Genomic DNA, 26,213 nt, shown 5'->3' on the forward strand with positions numbered 1-26,213 from the left:
CACAAATTTATGCACAGATTTAATGCAATCCCTATTAAAATCCCAGTGGTTCTATCCAGAAATCAACAAGCTGATCCCATTCATGGAAATGCAAAAGGCACAGAATAGCCAACACAATCTTGAAAACAAAGAACAAATATGGAGCACTCACACTTCTGAATTTCAAGACTTACTGCAAAGTACAACAATCAAGATAGTGAGGTATTGGCATGTGTTAGGCCTAAGGCTCAATGGAACAGAACTGAGGGTCCAGAAAAGAGCCCTTACACTTTCTGTCAATGGATTTTCAACAAGAATGCCAAGACAATTTTATGGAAGAATGAATAATCTTTTCAATAAGTGGAACAAAGACGACTGGATATTCGAGTACAAAAGAAAGAATTTGGGACTCCTGCGTAACACTATATATAAAAACTAACTCAAAATGTATCAGAGACTTAAATTCAAGAGCTAAATCTATAAAACTCTTAGAAGAAACATAGGTATAAATCTGTGCAATCTTGGATTATGATATTCTCTTAGGTAAGACACCAAAATACAAAAAAAGAAAAGAGGTAGGTAAACAGGACTTCAAAATAAAAACTTTCATGCTTCAAAGGTACCATTAAGAAAGTAAAAAGACAGAACACAGGATAAAATATTTGCAAATAATATATCTGATAAGGGTCTAGTATTCAGAATATATAAAGAACTCTCACAACGCAACAATTAAAAAGACAATAAAATCAAGTATGGGCAAAGGATTTGAATAGACATTTCTCCAAAGAAGATATACAAGTGACCAATAAACACATGAAAAGATGCCTGACATTATTAGTGATTAGGAAAATACAAAACAATCCACAATGAGATACCACTTTACAACCACTAGATTGGCTTAAATAAAAACTGTTAAGCAGTAACAAGTGTTAGCAAGGATGTGGAGGAATTAGAACCCTCATGCATTTCTGTAGGAATATAAATGGTGGCCCTAGGTTGGAAGAGAGTTTGGAAGTTCCTGAAAATGTTTAATATAGAGTAACCATGTGATGTCGCAATTCTACTCCTAGGTATACACTCAAGAGTGTTGAAAATATATGTCCACTTCTGATCAAGATGGCAGCATAGGCAGACATAGCTCACCTCTTCGCACAACCACATCAGAATTACAACTAAAATATGGAACAACTGTCACTCAGAACCATCAGAAATGAATGGAAGTCTGAAAACTACAGAATTACAGAAACCACATTCTTTTGGACTGGTAGGAGGGGCCAGATGCAGAACAGGCTGGTCCCACATTATCGTGAGGTGGATAAAAATTTGGGAGAGAAATTTTGGGAGAGAGGAGTCCCAGCCCCACACCAGGCCCCCCAGCTCAGGGTTCCAGTGCCAGGAGGGTAAGTGCTCACACCTTCTGGCTGCAAAAACCAGTAGGGTTTGAGTCAGTGGAAGAAAGTTCTGAATCCCCAAGCAGTTCCTCTTCAAAAACCCACATATAGACTTACCTACTCAGACTCACTCCCTCTGAGCTCCAGCACCAAGGTGGCAGCTTGAAAGGTACCAGTGGCACATAGGGAGAGACTTAAGTGTCTGGCATCAAGAAGAGCAGAGGCCATAGTCCCTTTTGTAAACCCTTCCCCCACAGAGCCACAGCTGGCAAGCTGGTGCCATATCTGAGACTCCATCAACCTGGCTAACACATTTTGACCTGTGTAGGAGATCCCCAGAGACTCTGCCCCACCCAACTTACCAGGCCACCAAAGTTGCTTTTCTATATGAACGGCTGCTCTTGGCTCATGTTTCACAACTTCCTAAATCCTCTAAAACAAGCAAGGGCTGGCCTCAGGGAGCCCAAGGCCCAGCACTAGCAACAGCCAGCCTACGTTCACAGCTTGCCTCCACCTGAAAATCTCCAAACACAGCACAAGTAGCAGCCATCTCAGATTGCTTTATAGCTCAGGCAGGGTGGCCCCAGGAAAAACCTAAGTGTAGGATGACCTTGGCCTGCAGCACCAAAGAAACCCCAGGGCCAGGGTACCCAGTGTACAGCTACAGACCATGTCAGAGTACCATCACTCTTCCCCTGTATAGCTGATCCTCCATGAGTGCAGAGGTTTGTGGTCAGTCGTCACAGCCAGTCCTTGAAGCTGACCGGCCTGGGTAAATTCCTCTTATTGACCTACCAACAGGAACCAAGGCTCAACTACACCTAAGGCTCCTAAGAGAAGGGTATACTCAGTCCACATGAAGGGCACGCTGGAGTTCCAGCCTGGGTAATAGGAGAGGCTGGGCCACTGGACCCTACAGGACACCTACATTAGGCCACACCATCGAGACATGGAGTCAAAGCAGCTCTACCTAATACATAGAAACAAACACAGGGATGCCGTCAAGATGAGGAGACAAAGAAACATGGTCCATATTAAAGGGACAGATCAAAACTCCAGAAAAAGAGCTAAATGAAATGGAGATAAGCAACCTATCAGATGCAGAGTTCAAAACTGGTTGTAAGGATGCTCAGGGAACTTTGTGAGGACCTCGGCAGCATAAAAAAGATCCACTGACAAATGAAGGATACACTAATTGAAATAAAGAACAATTTCCAGGGAAACAGCAGTAGAGTAGATAAAGCCAAGAATCAAATCAGTGATTTGGAACATAAGAAAGAAACAAAAATAAAAAACAACCAATCAGAACAAGAAGAAAAAATAATCCAAAGAAATGAGGATGGTATAAGCAGCCCCTGCACAACTTCAAGAGGCCCATTACAGGGGTGCCAGGAGGAGAAGAGAAAGAGCAAAATGTTAGAAATCTATTAGAAAAAATAATGAAAGAAAACTTCCCTAATTTGATTTGATTTGAAGAAAATAGACATGTAAGTCCAGGAAGTACAAAGAGTCCCAAACAAGATGGATGCTAAGAGGCCCACTCCAAGACACATTATTAAAATGCCAAAGAGTAGGGCCAAGATGGAGGCATAGGTGGAAATATGATACCTGCTTGCACAACCATTTAAGGACAACGAAGATTTAGAAACAAAAACATAACCAGAACAGACACAAAATTGAACTGTACCAAAGTCCGGCAGCAGTGAACCATTCATCCAGATGGGTAAGAAGGGCAGAGCAGAGTCCGAGGCTGGTGGAGAGGGGTTGCAGTAGGAAGAGGTGGTGGTTAGCAGACCCGGGTGCAGGGAGGAAATGAGCAAACCTAGTGAGGTGTGCAAGGTTGTTGGCTGACCGTGGACACACATTCGCGCGCAGATAAACCAGGCAGAAAAAAAAGGGCAGTGAGACAGACCATGCAACCCAGGGCCCCAGAGCCAGGAAATAAAGCCTAAAAGCACCGATTGAAAAAACTTTCCAGGGTTGAGGTACTGGGAGAGGATCCCATCCTCACAGGAGAGTTCGTTAGAGAGACTCACAGGGTCCTAGAACATTCACAAGCCCACTCACCCGGGAACCAGAACCAGAAGGGCCCAATTTGCTTGTGGGAAGCAGCAGAAGGGACAGAAATCCCAGAGAGCATGAAACAAGCGCATTGCTCCCTCTCTGACCCTGCCCCCACATACAGCATCACAACTGAGCAACTAGGTTGCCCCACCCTAGTGGACACCCAAGGCTCCTTTATGCATAATAGGTGCAAACAGACCAAAATATCATGGCTCAAACAGAAGAACAAATCAAATCCCCAGAGCCAATACTTCTAAGTGACTAAGATAGCCAACCTATTGGATGCACAGTTCAAAACACTAGTGATCAGGATGCTCACAGAACTGGTTGATTTTGGTCACAAATTAGATGAAAAAATCAAGGCTACACTAAGTAAAGTAAAGGAAAATGCACAGGGAACCAACAGTGATGGGAAGGAAACTGGGACTCAAATCAATGGAGTGGACCAGAAGGAAGAAAGAAACAACCAAATAGAAAAGAATAAAAAAACAAGAATACAAAACAATGAGGAAAGGCTTAGGAACCTCCAGGACATCTTTAAACGCTCCAACATCCGAATTGTAGGGGTACCAGAAGGGGAAGAGGAACAGTAACAAGTGGAAAACTTATTCGAGCAAATAATAAAGGAGAATTTCCCCAATTTGGCAAAGGAAATAGACTTCCAGGAAATCCAGGAAGCTCAGAGAGTCCCAAAGAAGTTGGGCCCAAGGAGGAACACACCAAGGCACATCATAATTACATTTCCCAAGACTAAAATGAAGGCGAGAACTCTAGAAGCAGCAAGAGATAAGGGGACAGTCACCTAAAAAGGAGTTCCCATCAGACTGTCAGCGGATTTCTTAAAAGAAACTTCAAAGCTAGAAGAGATTGGCAAGAAATATTCAAAGTCATGAAAAGCAAGGACCTACAGCCGCTATTGCTCCGCCCAGTAAAGCTATCATTTAGAATCAAAGGACAGATAAAAAGAACTTCTCAGACAAGAATAAACTACAGGAGTTCATCATCACCAAACCATTATTATATGAAATATTAAAGGGACTTATTTAATAAAAAGAAGATCAAAACTATGAATAATAAAGGACAATAAATACATTTCTATCAACTCTTGAATTAAAAAACAAACTAAGCAAACAAGAACAGAAACAGAATCAGGGATATGGAGAGCATTTTGATGGTGGCCAGATGGGAGCCAGTGTAGGGAATGGGTGAAGAGATGAGAGGCTTAAGAAGTACACATAAGTACATATAGAATAGCCATGGGAAGTAAAGTACAATAAAGGAAATGGAGTCATCGAAGAACTTATATGCATGACCTATGGACATGAACAATGGTACGAGGATTGCCAGAGGAAGTGAGGGGTGCTGGGTGGAGGTGGACCAAAGGGGAAAAACCAGGACAACTATAATAGCATAATTAATAAAATACAATAAATTTTTTTCACACAAAATTTGTGCACAAATGTTCATAGAAATATTATAATAGCCATAAAGTTGAAACAAATCAAATGTCATCAACTGATGAATAGATAAATATGATATATCTATACAATGGAATATTATGTAATCATAAAAAGGAATAAAGTTCTGATATATGCTACAATGTGGTTGAAATTTGAAGCCATTGTACTAAGTTAAAGAAGTCAGTCACAAAAGATCATGTATTGTATAATTCCATTTATTCGAAATGCTCAAAATAAGCAAATTCACAGAGACGGAAAGCAGATTAGTGGTTGCCAGGGCTGGGGAGGAGAAGGTGTAGGGGGAGGGGAAGTGGTAGCTAATGAGTATGGTGTATCTGTGCAGGCAGATATATTCTAGGATTAGGTAGTGGTGATGATAATACAACCTTTTTAATACACTAAGAAACACTGAATTGTATCCTTTAAAAGGTTGAGCTTTGTGGTATGTCAACCATATTTCAATAAAGCTGTTATTTTTTAACATAAGATCAGTGGGACCCACAGCACCTTAAGGCATTTTTAGTTACCACATAGACATAAGAATAAATGTTTTGAGAGAAAGGAGAAAGACAACCCCCATTTAGCAGGTGTCTCTTTTGAAGTGTGACAATATGTACCCACTAGCTTTTGCTGCACAGAGTGGCTGTGATGTAGAAGAGGCAGAGTGGGGACTTCATCTGTTTGGTAATGTTTTATTTCTCAGTCTAGGTGGTAGACACATTAAGTTTTATTATTTTATTCTTTATATATTCAAAATAACATGCATTTTATAATAAAAGTTTTAAATGGCATTGGAATGCATCAGGACATCCTTTCCTTTACGCGTAGCCTTTGCAGCATGTTATGCATCAGTTTGTGTTTCATGTATCCTGAGGTATGTGTTGTGCACTGTCTCTGAGGCATTAGCCAATGTAGTCTCATCTGGTGCTGTACACTGATTGTGTTCATGCTGTATTACCTAATTTCTGTTTTATCTTTTTTCCAGTTTTATTAAGAAGTAACTGATGTGTATCAATGTATAAGTCAGCACATCATTGCAATGTATACATCATGCAATATAATGCATGATGGTTTGGTTTATGTATATATATTGTAAAATGATTCCTGCATTAGAGTTAGTTACTACCCATTATCTCTTATAGACACAATAAAAAGAAGAAGAAAATTTTTCTTGTGGTGAGACTTCTTAGGATTGATTTACTCTCTTAACTTCTTTCACATATGACGCACAGCACTGTCAGCCAGTCATTACGCTGAGCATTAGATCTCCAGCATTTATTCAACGTTATACCTGGAAGTTTGTGTCTTTTGACCACCTTTGTCCAATCCCCTCCCCCATCTTCTGTGTTGTTTTATGACAATGAGAGAGAGATTATTCATTAAAGCTTCTAAGTGGATGAAAAAAAGTTAATGATGAGATACGTGAGTGGGACTATTTTTGTAAGTGGTTGGTGTATAGTAGTGTATATTTTTCTCTTATGAAAACTGCTGTTTCTGTATACAGCCTTACAACTGTGACTTAAAATACAAGCACTTGTATAATGAAGCATCATTAATACTTCAGACACTTTATTTAACCCACAAAACCCCAGTAGAAAGCAGCTATATTAATCCCATTTTCCAAATGATGAAGCACAGGGGCAGAGAGTAACCCAGTTAGCACTGCAAGAGAAGTAAGATCTTTCTCGCTCTAACAAAAAGGTCCAGTTTACCACTCATATGTTCAATCTCATACTCCAAGCCCATAGCCGCACTTTTTACAATTTCCTTCCTCTAGGGCTTTGGCAAGGTAAAAACAAAAACAAAAATAAAAACAAAAAACCCAGAAGCACCAGAATCATAAGTTCTTGATGTTTGCAAGAAATTTTGTGTTCAGACCATAGTGGATGGGGAAAGCAACTCTAGTTACCAGAAGTAAAGGGAGGTGAGGGAGGGGAGGAAGAAATGTAGGAAAAGTCTGGTGGAGAGAATTCTCTCCTGGGGGTGAAACAAAGGCCATGGTCAGATCTGGGGAAAAAGTCTGCTTGGAGCTTGTGTGAGAAGGCATTTCCATTTTAAAATACCAATTAGTAGTTAACCCATTACTTGGAAAAAGTCTAATGCCACTTTCAAAAAGAAAAAAGAAATTCACTTGGCTACGAATTTGCTTACATAATAGGCAGATTGCTGTCATTGGTGGGTTGCCTTTTCTTTTGCAGCAAGAAAGATGGAGGTGTCCTGATTTGTTCATAGTTCTCTTTTGTACACCTTTGTATTTGTTTGGTCTCCAAACATAAAAACTTTCACAGGAACAGGTAGGGAATTTTAAAAAGGGAAAGCGTGATTTCACCTACTTTTGAATAATAAAAGTTTATAAACCTGCACTGAGCACATCCAGCTGGAAATGAGCTTGTAAAAAAAGTACTTGCAGAAAAGCGAATGAATCCACAAAGCTTGTAAAAGCGACAGTTCTGACTTCTCACCAGGATACTATTGGAACCCTGAGAAAATAATTCCATTATTTACCTTCCCATAGGTAATCCTGACATTTTTGGCATCTTGCATGAACTTGGACACATTCTGACAAATTCTGGCCACGTTCTCCACACAGCCCTCTGTCCTGCACAGGCACTGTCTTTGAACTCTGGTTTCCAGGGTCAGCGTCTGCAGGCAACACAGCATTTACACATCAGTGTCATTGGAGTCTGTACTTTAAGGCAGTGGATACAATGCTGTTTTTTTTCTTACTGGTACTTTCAAAATCTTCCTGGATTTAATCACAGGCATGCATGTTGGTGCAACCATTTGCTAAGACAATTTGACATCTATTAAAAATTGCATATATTCTTTAATTCAGCAATCTCGTTGCTATTATTACTCATCATTATTAGTACACTCCCTTTGCCCCACCTCCAGAAAGACTTTTATTTTTTGGAAGGAATCATGAGGGATTATTAATGCTAACTACCTTTCAGAGAGAGATTGGATGGTGTAGGAGAGGGCAGCTTTCATTAATTTTATTCTTTGTATATATGAATTATTTTAAATTTAGTGTGTCATATTCATCCTTATTATTTCTGATGTCAATAGGGTTAACTAAACAGGAGATTTAAAGATATTTTTCTCTTTAGACATGTATTTTAAAAGTTTAATAATTATTGTAATTTGCCCTGGCTGGTATAGCTCAGTGGACTGGGCATGGGCCTCCTAACAAAAGGCTCGTGGTTCGATTCCCAGTCAGGGCACATGCCTGGGTTGCAGGCCAGGTCCCAGCAGGGGACTCATGAGAGGCAACCATACATTGATATTTCTCTTCCTCTCTCCTTCCCTTCCCCTCTAAAGATAAATAAATAAAAATCTTAAAAAAATAATTATTGTAATTTTTAAAGCTATAATTGAGAAGTCATTAGAGTTTCAAAGATATTGAAAATGTCTGTTTCTTAAACTAGGTGGTAGGGATTTACTTTAATACCTTTTTTCTTTTGCATTTCATATATATAATGTTATGAACAGTGGGTTGTTCAGAAGAAAGCATCTAAAGCAGATCAACTTTTTTCTGGAAGAATTAATTATATAAAAATGATGATGTAAAAAAAAGTCACTCCAACAGCACGCTGACATTCCCAACTGAGTGTTTAGAAAAAATCATTAATTTATAACCTGTTGATTTTCTGTTATATTTAATTCTCAACATTTAAAGATGAAGCATTTCATCTGGAGATGAAGTGTTTAATCCACTGCTTACAAACCCACAAGGCATTTGTTTAGGCCCTGTGGTGTGCGAGGAAACCATCTCTTCTGCTGGACGGAAGTCACTTCTCCCAGCTCCCAGCCCGAGACTTCGTCCCATCTCCTCTTGCCCCCCATGACCTCTACGGGCAGTTCTGCTGTGCAAGTCGTTCCTGCTCTGTGTACTGCTCACTTGCTTATCTTTTCTATTAGACTCTGACCCCCTCGAGGGATGGGATTTGGTCTTATCCTTTTATTATTTTTTAATGTTTTATTTATTTATTTTCAAAGAAAGGGGAAGGGAAGGAGGAAAAGAGGGAGAGAAACATCAATGTGTGGTTGCCCCTCATGTGTCCCCCACTGGGAACTGGCCTGCAACCCAGGCATGTGCCCTGACTGGGAATCGAACTGTGATCCTTTGCTTCACAGGCCCACGCTCAATCCAATGAGCTACACCAGCCAGGGCTGGTCTTATCCTTTTAATCTTTTTATTCTTCCACACCTTCTTCTATCATTTCACTTGTGATGTAGTAATGTAATCGCACACTAGTCTGTCTGTTTTTCTTTCTCTGGACTGAGCTCCTAAACATCAGGGGCTATGTCATAATCATTGTCATATTTCCAGCATCTGGATGAATACCTGGTATATACACCAGGAACGGCAAACTTCAGGTCCCTAGGACATGGACTTGTCGGGGCAACTTTGCCCTCAAAGTCCCTCCATCTGCCATGGATGAAAGTGAAACTACCAAGACATGATCTGCTTGGGGAGGAAAGGTGGCCTATTCCTCAAAAGGGAAGGGCCAAGAGCCCCCTGCTCAAGGGGCTTTTATTGAGTTTGTTTGAACAAGAATACAGGTCAGGGTCAAACAATAGCATTCAAAGAACTATGAGGGCTTATTCTCAGTCAGCGTCAGATAGCTAACGAGCCATAAAACTTTAAGGAACAAACTTCTTGCTTGGACCCTTATCATTTAAATGAGAGCATTCTAAACAAAGCAGGTTTCACAGGATTTTTACATATTCTTTCTTAGGCCTGATCACCCCAGGAATCTGTCCTTTCCAGCACAAGGCTGCACCATCTTCCCCATCATAGGTTTTTAGGCTTAAGTGGATTTGAGCCAGGAAGCGCTTCTCTCAGAGGACATGGAGACTTGGGCTATGTCACAATGGCCAGGGGGTGAGGGTCCATCGCTCCCTCTTTGTCACAACCCCCTGAGTCCTTCCATGATGGCCTCCCAAGCGATCATGTCTGGTTTAGGTTGCTCCTTAATGTGAGGAGTCTTACCCGTCATGGATATCAACCCTGCTTTGGGGGCAGAGGAATAAGCTGAGGCAGCGTTTGCTATCAGAGACGAGCTTTGTCTTCTGAGTGGCTCACATTCCAGAGGTTGCTCACTCAGTCTTAGCCATGGGAGGCAGTTACAATTCCTGAAACCAGACAGGGCGGTTCCCAACACGGATTCCTCATCCTAGACCCACAGCAGTAACTCACCTCACTTCAGTCTCGCTGTGACAGAGCTGCAGGCCCCTTCTACGCAGCTGTCCCTCATACACACCAGCTACTATCCTATCTGCATCTGTCTCCTCCCACAAGGGAAAATTAAGGTCAGCAAACACTGTCTGAAGTAGGATTGGAACCCAGATCTCCCAGCACCCAGCACGATGTCAAGCTACTACACAGAACAATTTTATTCAACAGGATCTCATCTCTTCTTTCCAGGTGATAAGGGACTTAAGAGTCGGAAAATTTTAGTTTAAGTAATAGGTAATAAGCTTAGTAATCAATGCATATAAAAGCTTTTGTTCTGGTAACTGAAGGTATGACCCACCCTGAATCCAGAAGACAATAAGCATTTCTACCTTTGTTTCTCAGAAGAACTGCAAGCAACTCAAGGTGATATCTGAGCCATTGTACTCCAGGGTGAGATGCCCACGCCCAGGACACAGCTAAAGACCACTGCCTGGGGCACAGCTTAAGACCACCGCCCAGGGTGGGAATGCTGGAGTTCCTTTTTTTTTTTATCTAATTAAAAACTCCTCCCTGAATTTCAAAACCCCTCACCACACCTTGTTTATTCCCTGCTATAAAAACCTTGGCCTGGAATTCCAGAAAAGACAAGATGGTCTGTTAGGGTATGAACCTGCCATCTTCTCAGATCGCTGGCTATCCGAATAAAGTGCCATAAAGATTCACTCCCTGTCTCTGCTTTTTGGGTTTGGTAGTGACAGGCAGCCTGAACTCCAGTGTCTTTTCTGGTTTCACAGGGATTTATAAGGCCAGTGAGGACAATTGAAAAAGCTATTTTATTATCTTACAACACATTCAGGAACTGAGGTCTTGAGAGACCAAAGTAGAAAAGAAATTCTTCCATATGGAGATCAAAATGAAACAACACTCGATAAAATAAAAATAGTATGAAACAAGCTATTCTTGCATTTGTTATTGCCGCTCTTCTTTTAATAGTATCCATTATCCAATTTTAGCTGTTTTTCAAATTTTGCTTTTCGGATGATCATGACAAAGAGAGCCCATTCGTGAGGCTGCCTGTGCTCAGGGCTCACTCAGTGAATGTCGGCCACCGTGCAGAGCCAGACATTTGCGATAGTTTCCTGTTACTATTGTAACAAATTGCCACAAATTTGGTGGCTTAAAGCACGTGATCTTACAGTTCTGTAGGTCAGAAATTTGAAATGGGTCTCACCAGGCTAAAATCAAGGCGTTGGCAAGGCTGGCTTTCCCTAGAGACCCTGAGAGAGGATCCGTTTCCACACCTTTCCAGTTTCTGGAGCCCACCTGGACGTGGTCCTGTTTTCTACCTTCACAGCCAGCCAGGTGGGGTCGAGTCCTTCTCAGGCTGCGTCTCTTGATTCTTCTCTGTCTCCTTTCCCCACTTAGAAGGATCCTCCAGCCCTCGAATAATCCGGAATAATCTCCCTATTTTAAGGTCAGCTGATTAGCAAATTTCACCTGCAATCTTACTTTCCCCTCGCCATGTGACCTCACACAATCACAGGCTGTAGGGATCAGGGCTCTGAAGTCTTGGGGGAAGCTGCTGTTCTTCCAACCACAAGAAGTAAAGTTCAAAATGTCTTCTCGTTGGATGGATTTTCTGGGGCAATGGGCTCATTTTTCACCTATCACCTGTCCAGAAAAGTGATGGAAACTGCTTGTAAATACCCTCTAACTCCTGCCTGCCTATTTTTTTCTTTTATCCTCATCTGGGACCTTTTTTCATTGCTTTTAGAGAGAGGAAAGGAGAGAGAGAGAAACATTGATGCGAGTGAAGTGTCAGTTGTGTCTTGTACATGCCTGGACCTGGGATCGAACCTGCAACCTTTCTGCTACGAGACAACGCTCCAACCGGAGCCACATCAGCCGAGGCTACCTGTCTATTCTTGATAAATCATCCTCATGTGTTCATCTGCGAAGAGAATGTCTCCTCTGTTGAGTTTGCTGTGTACCATCTGGTTAGGGTAGAGGCACTGGATAAAGAAGAATATAAAGGTGTAACACAGGCTCTTTTTGTTTGCTATTTTGTTTTTTGTCTTTAATTTTTGCATTTATAGGGAACTCTGGATCTCCAAGTTATCACCGAGGTGAAAGTGGTACAAGAGGCAGGGAGCGGGGATCCAGGAACCGGCTGAGAGTAGGGTCTGGTCCGAGAGTGTGTGAATGGGGAGTGGGCCCTGGCAGGCTGGCGGAAGGCACATTCTGAGTTAGCGGGGAGAAGGGAGTTGCAATGGTTGGAAATTTGTTTCCATTTCAACTTCGGGAGTTACTAGTATTCCTGTGCACATCTATCTGAATGTAGCAAATTATGTGTAAGATTGCTATATAGTGTGGGAAGGGTGCATAATTTTGTTTTAATGAACATGTTCTTTATTATTGGAATACTAGTCCAAGGCAATTGATATCTACTTACAATTTCAGGCAAAAATTATCCAATATCATGCCCACATTGATATACAGGATCTGGCAGAAGTAAGGCCTGCTTGAGTGTGGTTGGTGGGGTAATAGTATGGGTGTAATAATTTATAGTTTCAATTCGAACATTTCACCTAAAATGTCACAAGGTGTGCTCGAATGTGATATTGTTATGTTACAGAATGTCATGCTTATGATTTTGTAATAAAAGATTTTCGTATTAAAAAAAGGGTGTTATTTGTGCCAGACCTAATTAATCTGTTGCCCTTATGCTTTTCTTGAATATTTGGTGAGCTTGGAATCTCAGAATGGAATACCAGACAAAACACCTGACTTACCAGAAAAGTCCACCAGGCCTTGAAATAGAACCTAACAACAATTCCAGGAATGATGACTGTTCCACTCATGGAACAATTGGACGGGAAGGGTGTAATGCATTATTTCCTGGCTTCAGTTTCTGACAGTGTGAGGTGAGCCCCGCCTACACAGAGGCCTGTTATGTGATGTCATGGGAATTTTAAGAATTTGATTCAAATGCCAACTACAGCTGATATGATTGGGAAATATTTAGAAGGAGCCTCTTTCCCCCTGGCATACAAAAATATCTATATACAATTAGTATGTACAAATTGATGAGTTTGGAAATAAGTATATACCCATAAAATCATTCTCACAATTTATGCCATAAAACTATCCATCACCTCTAAAAATGTCCTCCTGCTCTGTCATTATTATTACTATTATTATTGCCAAGAACTCTTAACATAAGCTCTATACTCTTGGTAATTTTTTTAAGCATCCAGTAGAGCAAGGGTATCAAACTCATTTTCACCAGGGGCCACATCAGCCTCGCGGTTGCCTTCAAAGGGCTGAATGTCATTTTAGGACTATGTAAATGTAACTGCTCCTTAACGTTAAGTGAGAGCTCGGTGCTGCTGCTGGGTAGGAACAAGGCAGATGGCTGGATTCAGCACGCAGGCCTTGTGTTTGCCACCTGCGACATACAGTGTCGGTAACTATGGTAACTGTGCAGTAGGTCTGCAGCACTTACTCATCTTACAGAACTGACACTTTGTACCCTTTGACCACCGCCTTCCCATATCCTCTTCCCTTCAGCACCTGGCAACCACCATTCCCCTCTCTGCTTCTGTGAGTTTGACTTAGATTCCTCATAAAAGTGAGAGCTTATTGTATTTGTCCTTCTGCGCTCGACTCATTTTACTTAGCATCATATTCTCCAGGGTCATCCACATTGTCACACATGACGGGATTTTGGAAGGAGCCCATTTTATCTTCCGCGTCAGAGGGGAACAGCCTCAGTGGTCAACGGGGAAGAAGGCCCAGGAAGAGCAGGCCCTACAGCGGGCTCGCAGGCAACTTTCATTTCTGAGATGCTGCGTCCCGGCCACTCTACAGAAGCCTGAAGACGTTTTCTCCTTCCGTCTGGAAACACAAAGCAGAATTGTTTCTCCAACATGAAATATTGAAACGTGGGCATGAGTGGGAGTGATAGAAGGCAATTCATATGTTTTACAGAAATTCTTCTTTCTGAAGTTTTGGGTTTGTCTATGAGAAGTTTCTGTGGCTTCCTGCATAACTGTTATGAGTTAAGGAATTAAGTAGTGACACAGAGGAGGCCGTGGGGGTACCACATGTGACCTGCTTTTATGCAACGCCGGGTTTCTTCCCTACCGGGAGTTGAGGATCTTATTATTTTAAAGAAACTCCATGATGTTCCAGCAGAATGGAGCTGAACATCCACGGGAATTTTAGTGAAGGAGGCAACATTTTTCCTACAAAAGTTCTCACCCTAGTCGCATTTTCCTTTTCAGCTTTGATAATTTGCTTTAATGACGGAACATGCCCACCGAACTCTCAACAGTAATAAAAGAGGGACAGTGCTTGGCAGACGTCAGAGCTTCTACGAGCCTCTGAAACTTTGTCCATAAATTGTCATTCTCAGAAACTCTGCACAATGACGTAGAATGGTCTATTATCCCCAAAGCTAATAAAACTCGACTTTAGTATGAACATCTAAGTAAAAATAATCTTTTAATACTCGCCTTCGTGTTGTTTGGGTGAATCGTCCACGGCATTCAGTGTCTCAGTAATTGCTGCGCGGACACTTTGATAAACGGAGAGACTGAAGTCACTGAACAGCTGGAAGAAGCTGGGAACATGCCAGCTTCGCACGAGACCTGCTTTTCTCACTGGCTCTTTGAATAAAGCTGGAAAAAGGTAAGGCTCCAGTACATCTGTATCTGACATGAAATATGACTGAAAAGCCTGGTCGAATTCTTGCTGCATCTGTTTAAAGATGTGAAAACTCCTGTTAAAGAGAAATCTCACGTCCACCACCAGCTGGCTGAACACGTGCTCTATCTGGGTCACTCGTGCATCTTCCTCCGTGACCTTTTCACCAAAAGGGAGCGCTTTCTCATTATCTTCATGGAAAGAAAACAGAAATTGATATATCTTCCTGAAAAACTGTTCAATCTGTGGGGTCAGGGACAGAATGGAATAAGAAATTTATTATCTTTCTGTTCTATTTTTTATTGGAAATTTTAAAGTCAACTTACAGTAGTCATTCTAAATCAAGAACAATTCTGGGCAAACTAGGAAAAAGTAATTCAATATAAGATAATTTATTAACACTCTTGTAGTGGCTTTGACTTTGACTATAGACATAGGATCTGTAATTCCTTTTGGTTTATGTTAGCCTATAAAAGGCCTAAAAAGACCAAGTTTTCAATATTTTTGACAAGCCACAGGCTAATGCACTAGTGGTGGCTGGCATACCCTGGTCCAAAGGGTACTATGTAAATTGACTGAAAACTATGAATAAGGCTCTTGTCTTTCACCTCTGCTTAGTGTCTTAGTTCTTCTTTTTTCCCTTCAGCACACTGCATCGGGGTCTATGCTCTGCTCTTTCTCATCTCATCAAAATGTTTACACTAAACTGTAGATGCCTATTACAGCTAAATAGGTTACTTAGGATGTTACTCATTTGCAGTCATCAAAGACCTTCTTGGCTCTAGTGAAAGGAATGAAGCTCTAATTATGGAATTCTCTACTCATTGGGAGCAGATTTTCCAGCAGTTACACAATGTTCTGCTTCATCTTTATGACACATAAGTTTGTGCCAGAACACAGTTGCCCTTACATGATAGTGGTATGGTTACACTGCGCGTTATGGAACATACACATCACTGCTACAGCCTCCTGGTGCTGTTCAAAGAGTTCTCCAGAAATTCTTAGAGAACTCATGCCTTTCTCAAAAAGTAATCTGGGTGGATCATCTGCCTTTCCCTCTGCCAGCTTCTGTTGACCTGAATCCATTTACAAAAGCAAAACCTTAAAGCCCCAAGAAATTTTCATAAGGCCATACAACTGACACAGATAGGAATGGTCCCCAAACCTCCTGACTTCCAGCCAGTGCTTATTCAACCATATTCTGGTGTATTACAGAGTGGCAATAAAAATAGAGCAGATGCAATTAACAGGGGAGGCAAATTAACTTGGCGTATGAAACATCCTAAGGGTTGCTCACTCTGTAATTGGGTATGGTACTGCCAAGCCAGAAGCATACTCCAATTAGTGCGTGCTCTAATATGGAGAGGGAAATTTCACTCCATTTCATATTCAGCTCACTTCTTGAAGGGGAAGGAAATTCAGGCCAATAGAGTAGGAGACTTTTATAGGGCAGAGCTCAACCTATTCAGGTCACCCCCCTCTGTGATTTCCTCTGTCCAGAAGATAGCCAAAGGGGACAAAAAAGAAAACATGCCAGTCCTGTAAGACATGCATGGACAGCCCAAAGGGGACACGAATTTCTGTGCGTGCATACTTGTGTGCATGCTGCCATAGAGGGCAAACCCATTGAAAAAGATTCAGGAGGCAAAGAATGTCTTCAGATGTCTGGCCTCCAGGGAAAAAAATTAAAGCAGCTTGAAATCAGAGACTATAAGACTATTATTCAGAATACAATGCAGCAAACATTTATTGGATATCTATAATGCTTTAATGAGGATAGATGAGATATGGTCCCTGCCTTTAAAGAGTTTACAATCTAGTGGGAATGTGTTCACCAGTAATAAATACAAGACAGAAAGAGTCAGGGTGTTTCTAAGAGAGATACATACAGTGTCATTAAATGGTGGGACAAATACTGAATGGTTGTTTTAACTTATAAAGTTAACTGGCAAAAGGCCAGTATCAGATCAGGCATCTATATTCTAAATATTAATATAAATTAATGTTTTAAAAGTAAGCTGAAGTAGGTACTTAACTTTGAAATCTTATGCTCTCTTATTTCCTTACCATATTTTCCATAGAGGACCAACTAGGTCGGCAGGTTGCATGAAATCGCATGCAGTCACTTTCCAGGCAAGACTTGCATTCGTCCCAGAAATCTGCCAGAGACTCCTGGCATAACCTTTCTCCCTCTTCCAGGTATTCTTGAACTTCATTCATAAGTTTCAGGGCCTCCTAATTAAAAGGCAAAAACAAACGTCCTATTTGCATTTCATGACTCAATGTATGGTGTACCTCATTTGATTTCACTCTATAAGAATATGTGTATTCTAAGCTACTTCACTCCTTCAGGTCCCCAGCATCTGACAGATCTACCCAAAGAAAGCTTTCTCTTTGATTAAGAGCACTGAGCCCTTGCAGGTGTGGCTCAGTTGGTTGGGCATATTATCTGGCAAAGTGAAATGTCACCAGTTGGATTCCTGGTCAGGGCACATGCCTGGGTTGTGGGTTCTGTCCCCTGTTGGGACACATGAGAGAGGCAACCAATCAATGTTTCCTTTCCCCTTTTCCTCCCTCCCCTCCCTTCTCTCTAAAAATAAATAAATAAATATTTTTAGAAATAAAAAGAAAATCAATTCCCTTCTCTCTCTCTAAAAAAAGAAGAGAGCACTGATTGATCCCTTTTGAAGACTGTGCAAATCTTACCCATTTGTTCATTTATTCACTCACTGGGTATCTATTGACTGCTTGCTCAGTAGATACAATGGGACAGGCATTGCTAGATGCAGCTGAACTGGCAATGAAGACACAGTCCCCACTCTGGGGAGTGACTATAATTCGCCTGTTCACTTGTCTGCCTTTGCATCTAGTCCTTGAGGGATATGGAAAGCAGTTTTAAGGCTTAGAAAGCTGATGCATTTATTTACTTCAGTTATACTGCTTTTAATTTTTGTATGTTTTTAGGTGCAAAAAAAGCACGATTCTTGTATATCAAATAAGATCTTCCTATAAATAATTCTAATTACCAACATGCTCTGTTTTGAGCACCTTCATTCTTCTGGTCCATATTCCGAGCACTCCCCCTTGTGACGACTGGCGGTACTTGGCTAGGTCCCACTCAGAGCGCTAAGGAGCCCAGCATAAGTGACACTGTCCCTAAGAACCTCAGCTTTGACCCCTAAGCTCCCCTCAGGCTGGCACCCCTGCCAAGACCCCTGGCATCCCTACAAGTTTGAACTTCTGAATACAGGCTCCCTCCATGCTCAAGATGTGGTTCAGGGGAATTACAGGGTATAATGGACCCACCCATAAGAAGACAGCGCCAGAACTAATGACCACACCCTTAAGTGAATATTATCAGAGGGAGCAAAGTTTCTGTACTTAAAACCAATTTAGTGTGCATCTTCACCTAGTGGGAAAAAATAATTCATCCTTTCCTGGCATATTAAGCCCAAGAACACCTGGGCACTGAAAATCTGCATCTCCTTGGTGGGGCTCACCTGGTTCGGCAGCCTTCATGGCAGATTCCTGAGGCTAAGCCAGGTGGCATTTGTGATGTGCTATAAAAGAAAACGGGCAGGGCCGCAGCCCACCAAATGTGCCCTGTGACCCAGACAGGATTTTCCTGTCTCCTTGGGCTTTACAGAACAACTTTGGAACCTTATACATCTCAAGAAAGGTTGCCTCACCTTAGCACTGATTTGTAGTAGTTCCCAATTTTCTTCCACTCACACCCAAGAGCATAACAAAACCACACCAAATCACACGTCCCAAGTTTTGGTGGGAAATGGCGCCATGGGGGAAGTAGATCTCTGGTTTAGGAATGCCCATTCCATTTCCCCCTAAATGTTCACATCAATTCGAGTAGTTTATATAAACCTGGAGTGGGGCAAATCACGTTAAGCCACACTAGGGTTTCCCAGTTCAGTATGTTTCCTACGCTCTCACTAAATATTAGTAGGGAGGGGCTGAGGAGGGGCAGTCCATGATGATGTTGGGTCACCTGAGGGTGGGTGGTTCTCTGTCCCGGGAGACTGGGGGTGCCGATCCCTTATTTGCCGGTTCATAGCTTGTCTAAAGTATCTCCTATTCTAGGTTTAATTTTAGAGAGGGAGACTCTTAATTTTTTTAAATTAACTTTTTAATTGAGTGTCTAGATATTAAGAGTGTGAATCAATGAACTCTTAAATAATAAGTACTTTTTAACAAAAATTAAAATTCTACGGGTCCTAGGATTCTTCATGGCCAGAATGAAACCAACACTTGCTTGCCTGACCCATCCATAACTAGAGTTTGTTTGTTTTTTTAAAGATTTTATTTATTTATTTTTAGGGAGCGGGGAAGGGAGGGAGAAAGAGAGGGAAACATCCATGTGTGGTTGCCTCTCCAGCACCCCCTACTGGGGACCTGGCCTGCAACCCAGCATGTGTCCGTGTGTCCTGGCCTGCAACCCAGCATGTGCGTCATTGAATCAGTGACCCTTTGGTTTACAGACTAGCACTCAATCCACTGAACCACAGCAGCCAGGGCTGGAGCATTCTTTTCATAGTGCTGCACTCTTGGCTTGCCAGAAGGCTGGGGAAAGGGAGAAAAACAGAAAGTCACTTGGTCCCACAGGCAGAGCACCGGCTGACTTTCTCCGTGGTCATTCATGAAAGCATTGGGTTAACATATGCACTAACATCTCAAGCCTTAGTTTCCCTATCTGTAAATGAAACTAATGGTGTCATTAATCTCAGTGGCCAGGCTCACAAGCCCACCAAGGAAGAATGCAGCTCAAGAGGCTACCACACTTTCCTCATGAGGAGCTATTCTTAATTTCCTAAAAATCTTTTGATTGCTGCCAAATGGAAAGAGAGCTTTTAGCTGCTGGTCAGGCAATCTCCTCTCCTTGCTAGGGACCCTGCAGGATGCGGGGGGGGGTTGTAGGTGTGGCCAAAACATCAACCAGTGCGGTGACAGCCTCGCCACAGCTTTGTGCTCAGCCCCTCCCACAGCCCCGCCTCCTTTGCTCACTGGATGTCAGGAGGCCACAGTGCTCAGAGTGAAGAGAATTCTAGTAGCCATCTGAAACTTGGTGGCCCCCAAATTTATAGGTGTAGGAAGGAAATATTAGAAATTCTACCTGTATATTTAAATTTAAAAATTGGCTCTGGGGAAATAAAATGGGGAGTTGTTTACCGGGTAAATAGTTTCAGTTTTGCAAGATGTAAAGAATTCTGGAGGTTGGTTGCCCAGCCATGTGAATGTACTTAACTCTAAGGAACTGTACACTTAAAAACAATTAAGATGGTAAATTTTATATGTACTTTACCACAATTTTAAAACTTGTTTAATGAAAACAAATTTTAAAAGTAATTTACTCTCACTTCTAAACTTTAAAATATTTTCCAAGTTCTATTTGTTAAAGTTTTGATTTTCTATTTGATTTAAGGGTAATTTTGGAAAACAAATTAAAAATGTTTTTCATTGTTTTGAGTATTATGTTGATGGTTAATGCTATTAAATTATGAGCCATGAAATGTCTATGATTTAGAGATGTGCTGAGCTTTATAATTGTAACATAAACAATTTTTTAGAAAATGTTTTGTTTATTGATCTTTTAAAAATATTTTATATTTGTTTGTTTTTAGAGGGAGGGAAAGGAGGGAGAAAGAGAGGGAGAGAAACATCAGTGTATGGTTGTCTCTCGTGCTCCTCACCCTCTACAGAGGACCTGGCCTGCAACCCAGGCCTGTGCCCTGACTGGGAATCAAACAGGTGACCCTTTGGTTCACAGGCCGGCACTCAATCCACTGAGCCACACCAGCCAGGGACCATGAACAATTTTTAACATCTTCCATGAACATTTGAATATAATGTGTATGCTCCGTTGGTAAGATACATAGTTAGAGCCACAGCTGTAAGGTAAAGGTATTTAAATTAAAAAATGATTAGGTTAGTGTACTATTTCATAGACACTGGTCTACTGTACTTTTGTCAGGTGATTGCATGAGGCCAAGGGCCTGTGAGGACCCTGGGGAAGCGCGGCCTCCACATTCCAGAAGCACTGACACCGGCTTCCTCTTTCTCTGGTCATTTGCAGCCAATTGCAATGAATTGCATTTAGGAGGACTTGGTTAAATGATGGTTTTTAATGCCTCCTTTTTTAAAAATTTTTATTTTTAATTTTTTTTATTGATTATGCTGTTACAGTTGTTCTATTCCCCCTTTATTCCCCTCCACCCTACCCCTCATCCCCACCATTAACCCCCCTTTAGTTTATGACCATGTGTCTCAAGTCCTTTAGATTCTATATTTCCCATGCTATTCTTGCTCCCCCCATCTATTTTCTATCTACTGTCTATGCTACTTATTTTCTGTACCTTCTCTCCCCTTCTCCTCCTCCCACTCCCCTGTTGCTAACCCTCCTTGAGATCTTCATTTCTATGTTTCCACTCCTGATCTAGCTGTCCTCTTAGTTTGCTTTTGTTTTAGGTGTGGTTGTTAATAACTGTGAGTTTGCTGTCCTTTCACTGTTCATGTTTCTTTAACTTCTTTTTCTTAGATAAGTCCCTTTAACATTTCATATGTTAACATTTCATAAGGGCTTGGTGTTGATGAACTCCTTGAATTTGATCTTATCTGAGAAGCACTTTATCTGTCCTTCCATTCTAAATGAAAGTTTTGCTGGATAGAGCAATCTTGGTTGTAGGTCTTTAGATTTCATGACTTGGAATATCTCTTTCCAGCCCCTTCTTGCCTGTAAGGTCTCTTTTGAGAAATCTGCTGACAGTCTGATGGGGACTCCTTTGTAGGTGACTGTCCCCTTAGCTCTTGCTGCTTCTAGGATTCTCTCCTTCATTTTAATTTTGGCTAATGTAATTATGATGTGCCTTGGTGTGTTCCTTCTTGGGTCCAACTTCTTTGGGACTCTCTGAGCTTCCTGGATTTCCTGGAAGTCTATTTCCTTTCCCAGCTTGGGGAAGTTCTCCTTTATTATTTGTTCAAATAAGTTATCCACTGATGGCTGTGCCTTTCCCCCTTCTGGTACCCCTATAATTCGGATGTTGGAGCATTTAAAGATGTCCTGGAGGTTCCTAAGACTCTCCTCATTTCTTTGAATTCTTGCTCCTTGACTCTTTTCTGTTTGGCCATTATTTGCTTTCTTCTGGTCCACTCCTTTGATTTGAGTCCCAGTTTCCTTTTCATTGCTATTGGTGTCCTGTGCAATTCCATTCATTTCAATTAGTTTCGCCTTCATATATTTGTCTAATTTGTCGGTATAATCAACCAGCTCTGTGAGGATCCTGATCACCAATGTTTTAAACTGTGCGTCTGTGAGTTTTGCTATTTCTTCATCGCTTAGATCTATTGGCTCTGGGGCTCTGAGATCCTCCTGCACCATTCTTGGTCTGTTCTGGCCCTTTAAGTGTGAGAAGCGGTGCCTTGGACTCCCAGGTCGCTGGGTTGTGACGCTATATGTGGGGGCGTGGCCAGAGCGGGGAAATGGCGACCCCCTCTGCCGCTTCTCACAGCTGGGTGCGGAGGAGCAGTGCCTTAGGTGGTTCACCTGGGCCGGGCCACTCAGAGTCGCTGGGTTATGACGCTGTATGTGGAGGTGGGGTCAGAGCAGGGAAATGGCGGCGCCCTCGACTGCCGCTTGTCGTGGGGACCTGCCGGGCCGGTCCAACCGCCCACTCCCTCGCCTGTCCACCCGCGCACAAATGGGTGATCACAGTCAACACGCAGCACCGCTCCACCGCTGTCTCCCCCATGGTCGGTCGCCTGGTCGCTCGCTTGGTCGCTCACTAAGTCCGACCCTGCGCCTGGATTCCGCGGGCCTGAGTCCGTCTGGACGAGTTTTCCTGTGCAACCCCGCTCCGCCAGCCGTTGGTTTCGCCCCTTACTGGTCAGGCTGAAGAATTTGTTGTTAACGGACTTCCGAAAAGTTCAATTTTCCGTGTTCTGGCTGTGTTTTCTGTTGCTAATATTTAGTTTTCTCTAATCTTGGTTTTGTGAGAAGGCACGGCACATCCACCTATGCCTCCATCTTGGCGGAAGTCCTAATGCCTCCTTTTAACTAAAGTAGTCCTCACTAAATGGACAAAAGGCAAAAAAATAAAAAATACCCCCCCCAGCAGGTTGTGAATAATTTCAGCTCAGAAGGACAAGCAGCGAAGGGCAGAAATGACAATTCTTCATTCTAAGCTCTTTATTGGCCAGGTGACAGAGGAAAAAAAATATGATGATCAAATCAGATCTGGTAAGTGGGCTAAAAAATTTCAAAATATCTAGAATATTTGAAATATAATTACCTCCATACTAGTTAACCACAAACCTCATCCGAAGTATATTTTGTGCCTTGAGCTATTAGTGGTAGCAAGTCATGTTTCTAATTTATAAATAAATTAATATGCATATGTTTAGGAGTGAATGCTAACAAATATTTCAGTAATAGGGATAGAGAGCAGAAACTCTGGAGACCACTGATTTAGCCAAAAAGTCCCTGGACACTTTTGACTCAATATCCTAACGCAGAAGGAACTAGGGATGCAGCATTTCTAAGAAAGCAGCATTCCCAAACAGAACTGAATCCCCCAAATCCCTGGTTTGGAGCCTTGCACAGGCTTCCAGAACAGATTCTACATGTTCTGTGAAGAAATTAAAAATGCCCTTCAAACTTTTCCTTCAATAAGGGCTGGTCTCCAAAAAAAATCTATTACTAGGGAAAATAAGTAATTAATCAATTGCCTTTATAAGTACAATATTTATGGTCTGGATATGTTCAAGAACAGATATGATTTTCAGTTCCTGTACCTGTTTTTCTTCTCTGCATTTCTTCAGGGTTTTCATTAGATGTGCGTGCTCCTCCTCTCTCCTGTCCATCATGATCTTCATCTGCTTCATACCAACCAAAGCCTTCTTCACCTCTTCATCAACATCTATCTCCCCAGTCTTGGCAAAACCTAAAAGATATGTTGCAATTTTTTCCTTGAAGATCTGATCACATTACAGTGTATTGGTATCTGCATCAAAATACAATGAATTCAGTTATTTTTATGTCTCCTACATAGAAGCTTAGTTGTTCTTTTATAGCATCAGACTCTGAAAGCAGATCATAATGAATTAGCTGTCAGCTGCCTTCATGGACTCAGTGGCCATGCGGGCAATCCCTCCTGTTCCTCACTGCAGAGCTTCTAGGCAAGTTGCTGTTCATTGAACCTCATTCTTGCCATTTTCTCTGGGCCTGTTTTCATTTACCTGTGTTTGTATTATAGAAAGTTTTGAATTTTTGTCACAATTTATATTAAACACTCAACTAGGAACCTCAAACCCAGTGAACAATTTCCTTTTCTCTCAACTTCAATTACCTTCCTAGGATGCATCATACCTAGAAAGTATTTCATATAGTGCAAGATTCTTTAATAACCTACTGGACTTGTCTTATACACTTTTAATGATCCCTTAGTGGGTATAAAATCATTGTCATTCTCTCCAAAATAGCCAAGGTGGCTTCCTAAGGAGCTTATTCTTGCCTCCAAATTTAACTACAGACTACTCTTGCAAAGCAGCATTTTAACTAACTTATTTTTCTAAGTGTTAAGTACCCAAAGCATATATTGTCAAGCAAAGGTCCGAAGTTAATGAGCACAGGCCAACCAGATTCAATGTCATTATAACCCATTCTCTCACTATCTCAAGAATAACAGCACAGATTACTTTAATTGTTTAAATTTTTCAAATGCTAGAAAAGAATTTCACTGTTCATTAAAACTGCTTAGAGGACACCAAACATCTGGATGATACCAAGAAATGCAGTCAAAATGTTGGCAAGTTCTATCTGCATGATAGCAAACATCTGGATATGAGAATGTTCTCAGATACTCGATTGGAATTTTCTATTTTTATCCAGATGTTTGGCGTCACGTCTACTTGGTTTAAGTGCCTAGAGAACGTCTCACCGCGAAACTAGAGGGTTGTAATGAATACAGTTATCTTACAGCTGTAAATCACTCTATACACCAGCAGGACACGCAAACAGGACGTGGCACAGATAAGCAAGCTAAACACACCCTTCAGGTTTCCGTGGATGGCAGTTCTGTCCTTCCAAGTAGGTGCACAGTGACAGCCTTTCAACCACAGCAGATACACAATAAACATCGGGAGTGGCAGCTTCATGTTCCCGCTGTTAGTGCAAAGGAAAAATAAACCTGCATCAAACTCCTGCCATCAGGTCAGTTTCTGTTGGCATTAACCGAAAACACATGGTGACTCACAGCATTTTTCTGTCAAGTTTTCTTTATGACTTTAGAAAATTCATAGGCCTGGGATATAAATGTTTTTTTAAAAAGACAACTCAAGTCTCTGTTTACGTTCTTTAGGACAGTAAATAAGTTTACCATCTGACGTACTTGAAATTTAAAGTAATGAATAGTAGAGCTTGCAACCCCATAGAATTCAAATTTCATTTTATTTCCTTGTCAACAATGAACATCACCAAACACAGAATTAGTTAAAATAAATCAGAGGGATTTCCCCCTCCAATTCTAAATCCTCAAGTGAATTTTCACCTAGATGGTTAAACACCTTTTTTTAAACTTATTTTTTTTATGAAAGCAAAGCAGTCTCACACATTTTCTCATACTTATAAAACATGTCAATATATAAAAATAGTTTACAGTGAAATGTTTTTCTTCTCAGATAATGAATTTCCTTTTAGATATAATTTCATATACATTAATTATAAATATTTCAAGCACAAATGTTTGAAACTTTGCAAAAAAAAGTGAAGTAACTATATGCTGTAATAAATTTAAATCCGTAAACTGTTAGATTATCTTAACTTTTCCAAAAGGGATATTTATCTATTTTATGTATATTTGCCATTTTGGAAAATAAGACCTTCCATTATTTCATCAATATTTAAAATTAATCAACATTTGGAATTTTTTAATATAGTAATAAAATCACATCAGTACTAGTAGTTACAAAGTTATCACACTCTACATACATCTATGTCTATCATTTGAACTAAGTCTTATCTCTCTATTCTGACCCTGTTTACCAAATGAAACTTAAATATATTTACCACTAACTTCGCAGTACAGTATCTCTCTGGAGAGGTTACCGCCAGCTGCTGGAAGGACCTTCACTTTTCTCTAATTTAATTTGAATCTGTGTCAGGTATTTAACCTTGTTCTTTGAATTTGATGACACAGTTCTTAATCCTGTTAACCTAGCATTTTGGGATTAAGAGTGTGGTTTAAAACTCGGTAGGATTTAGAAAGAGACACTAGAGGGCAGACTGTGCGCATGGTCAAAAGCAGTGACCTCTAGGTATTTCATTTACAGGAACGTTTTGGTAGGACTTACGAAAGCCTTAAAAATATTTTTAACCTGAAATTTATGATATGTATATTCCTAGGTAGAAAAACCAATCTTACTGGA

General features: G+C 41.1%; 1 protein-coding gene and 1 long non-coding RNA gene across 4 annotated transcripts in view; one reads left to right on the forward strand and one right to left on the reverse strand.

The window, feature by feature from the left end:
* The window catches only part of LOC119057694 (uncharacterized), a 34,563-nt gene extending 21,311 nt beyond the window's left edge, over positions 1 to 13,252 (forward strand). The window contains exons 4-5 of one of the 2 annotated variants that reach the window (XR_008391388.1): positions 10,479 to 10,596; positions 11,851 to 13,252. This is a non-coding gene — a long non-coding RNA (uncharacterized LOC119057694). The remainder of the gene's footprint in view (positions 1 to 10,478; positions 10,597 to 11,850) is intronic. The other variant, XR_008391387.1, reaches the window with a different exon arrangement.
* The window catches only part of CLUL1 (clusterin like 1), a 33,170-nt gene extending 7,228 nt beyond the window's left edge, over positions 1 to 25,942 (reverse strand). Inside the window, exons 1-6 of one of the 2 annotated variants that reach the window (XM_037156572.2) lie at positions 25,855 to 25,942; positions 24,839 to 24,951; positions 23,583 to 23,731; positions 16,851 to 17,018; positions 14,594 to 15,026; positions 7,400 to 7,537 (exon numbers count right to left, since the gene is read on the reverse strand). In XM_037156572.2, the coding sequence (XP_037012467.2) occupies positions 7,400 to 7,537; positions 14,594 to 15,026; positions 16,851 to 17,018; positions 23,583 to 23,731; positions 24,839 to 24,944 (994 nt within the window). In that variant the 5' untranslated portion in view covers positions 24,945 to 24,951; positions 25,855 to 25,942. The remainder of the gene's footprint in view (positions 1 to 7,399; positions 7,538 to 14,593; positions 15,027 to 16,850; positions 17,019 to 23,582; positions 23,732 to 24,838; positions 24,952 to 25,854) is intronic. The other variant, XM_037156573.2, reaches the window with a different exon arrangement.
* Positions 25,943 to 26,213: the final 271 nt, after the last annotated feature.

Source organism: Artibeus jamaicensis, unplaced genomic scaffold (genome assembly GCF_021234435.1).
Source record: "Artibeus jamaicensis isolate MK-2021 breed Jamaican fruit bat unplaced genomic scaffold, CSHL_Jam_final contig_354, whole genome shotgun sequence".
NCBI lineage: Eukaryota > Metazoa > Chordata > Mammalia > Chiroptera > Phyllostomidae > Artibeus > Artibeus jamaicensis.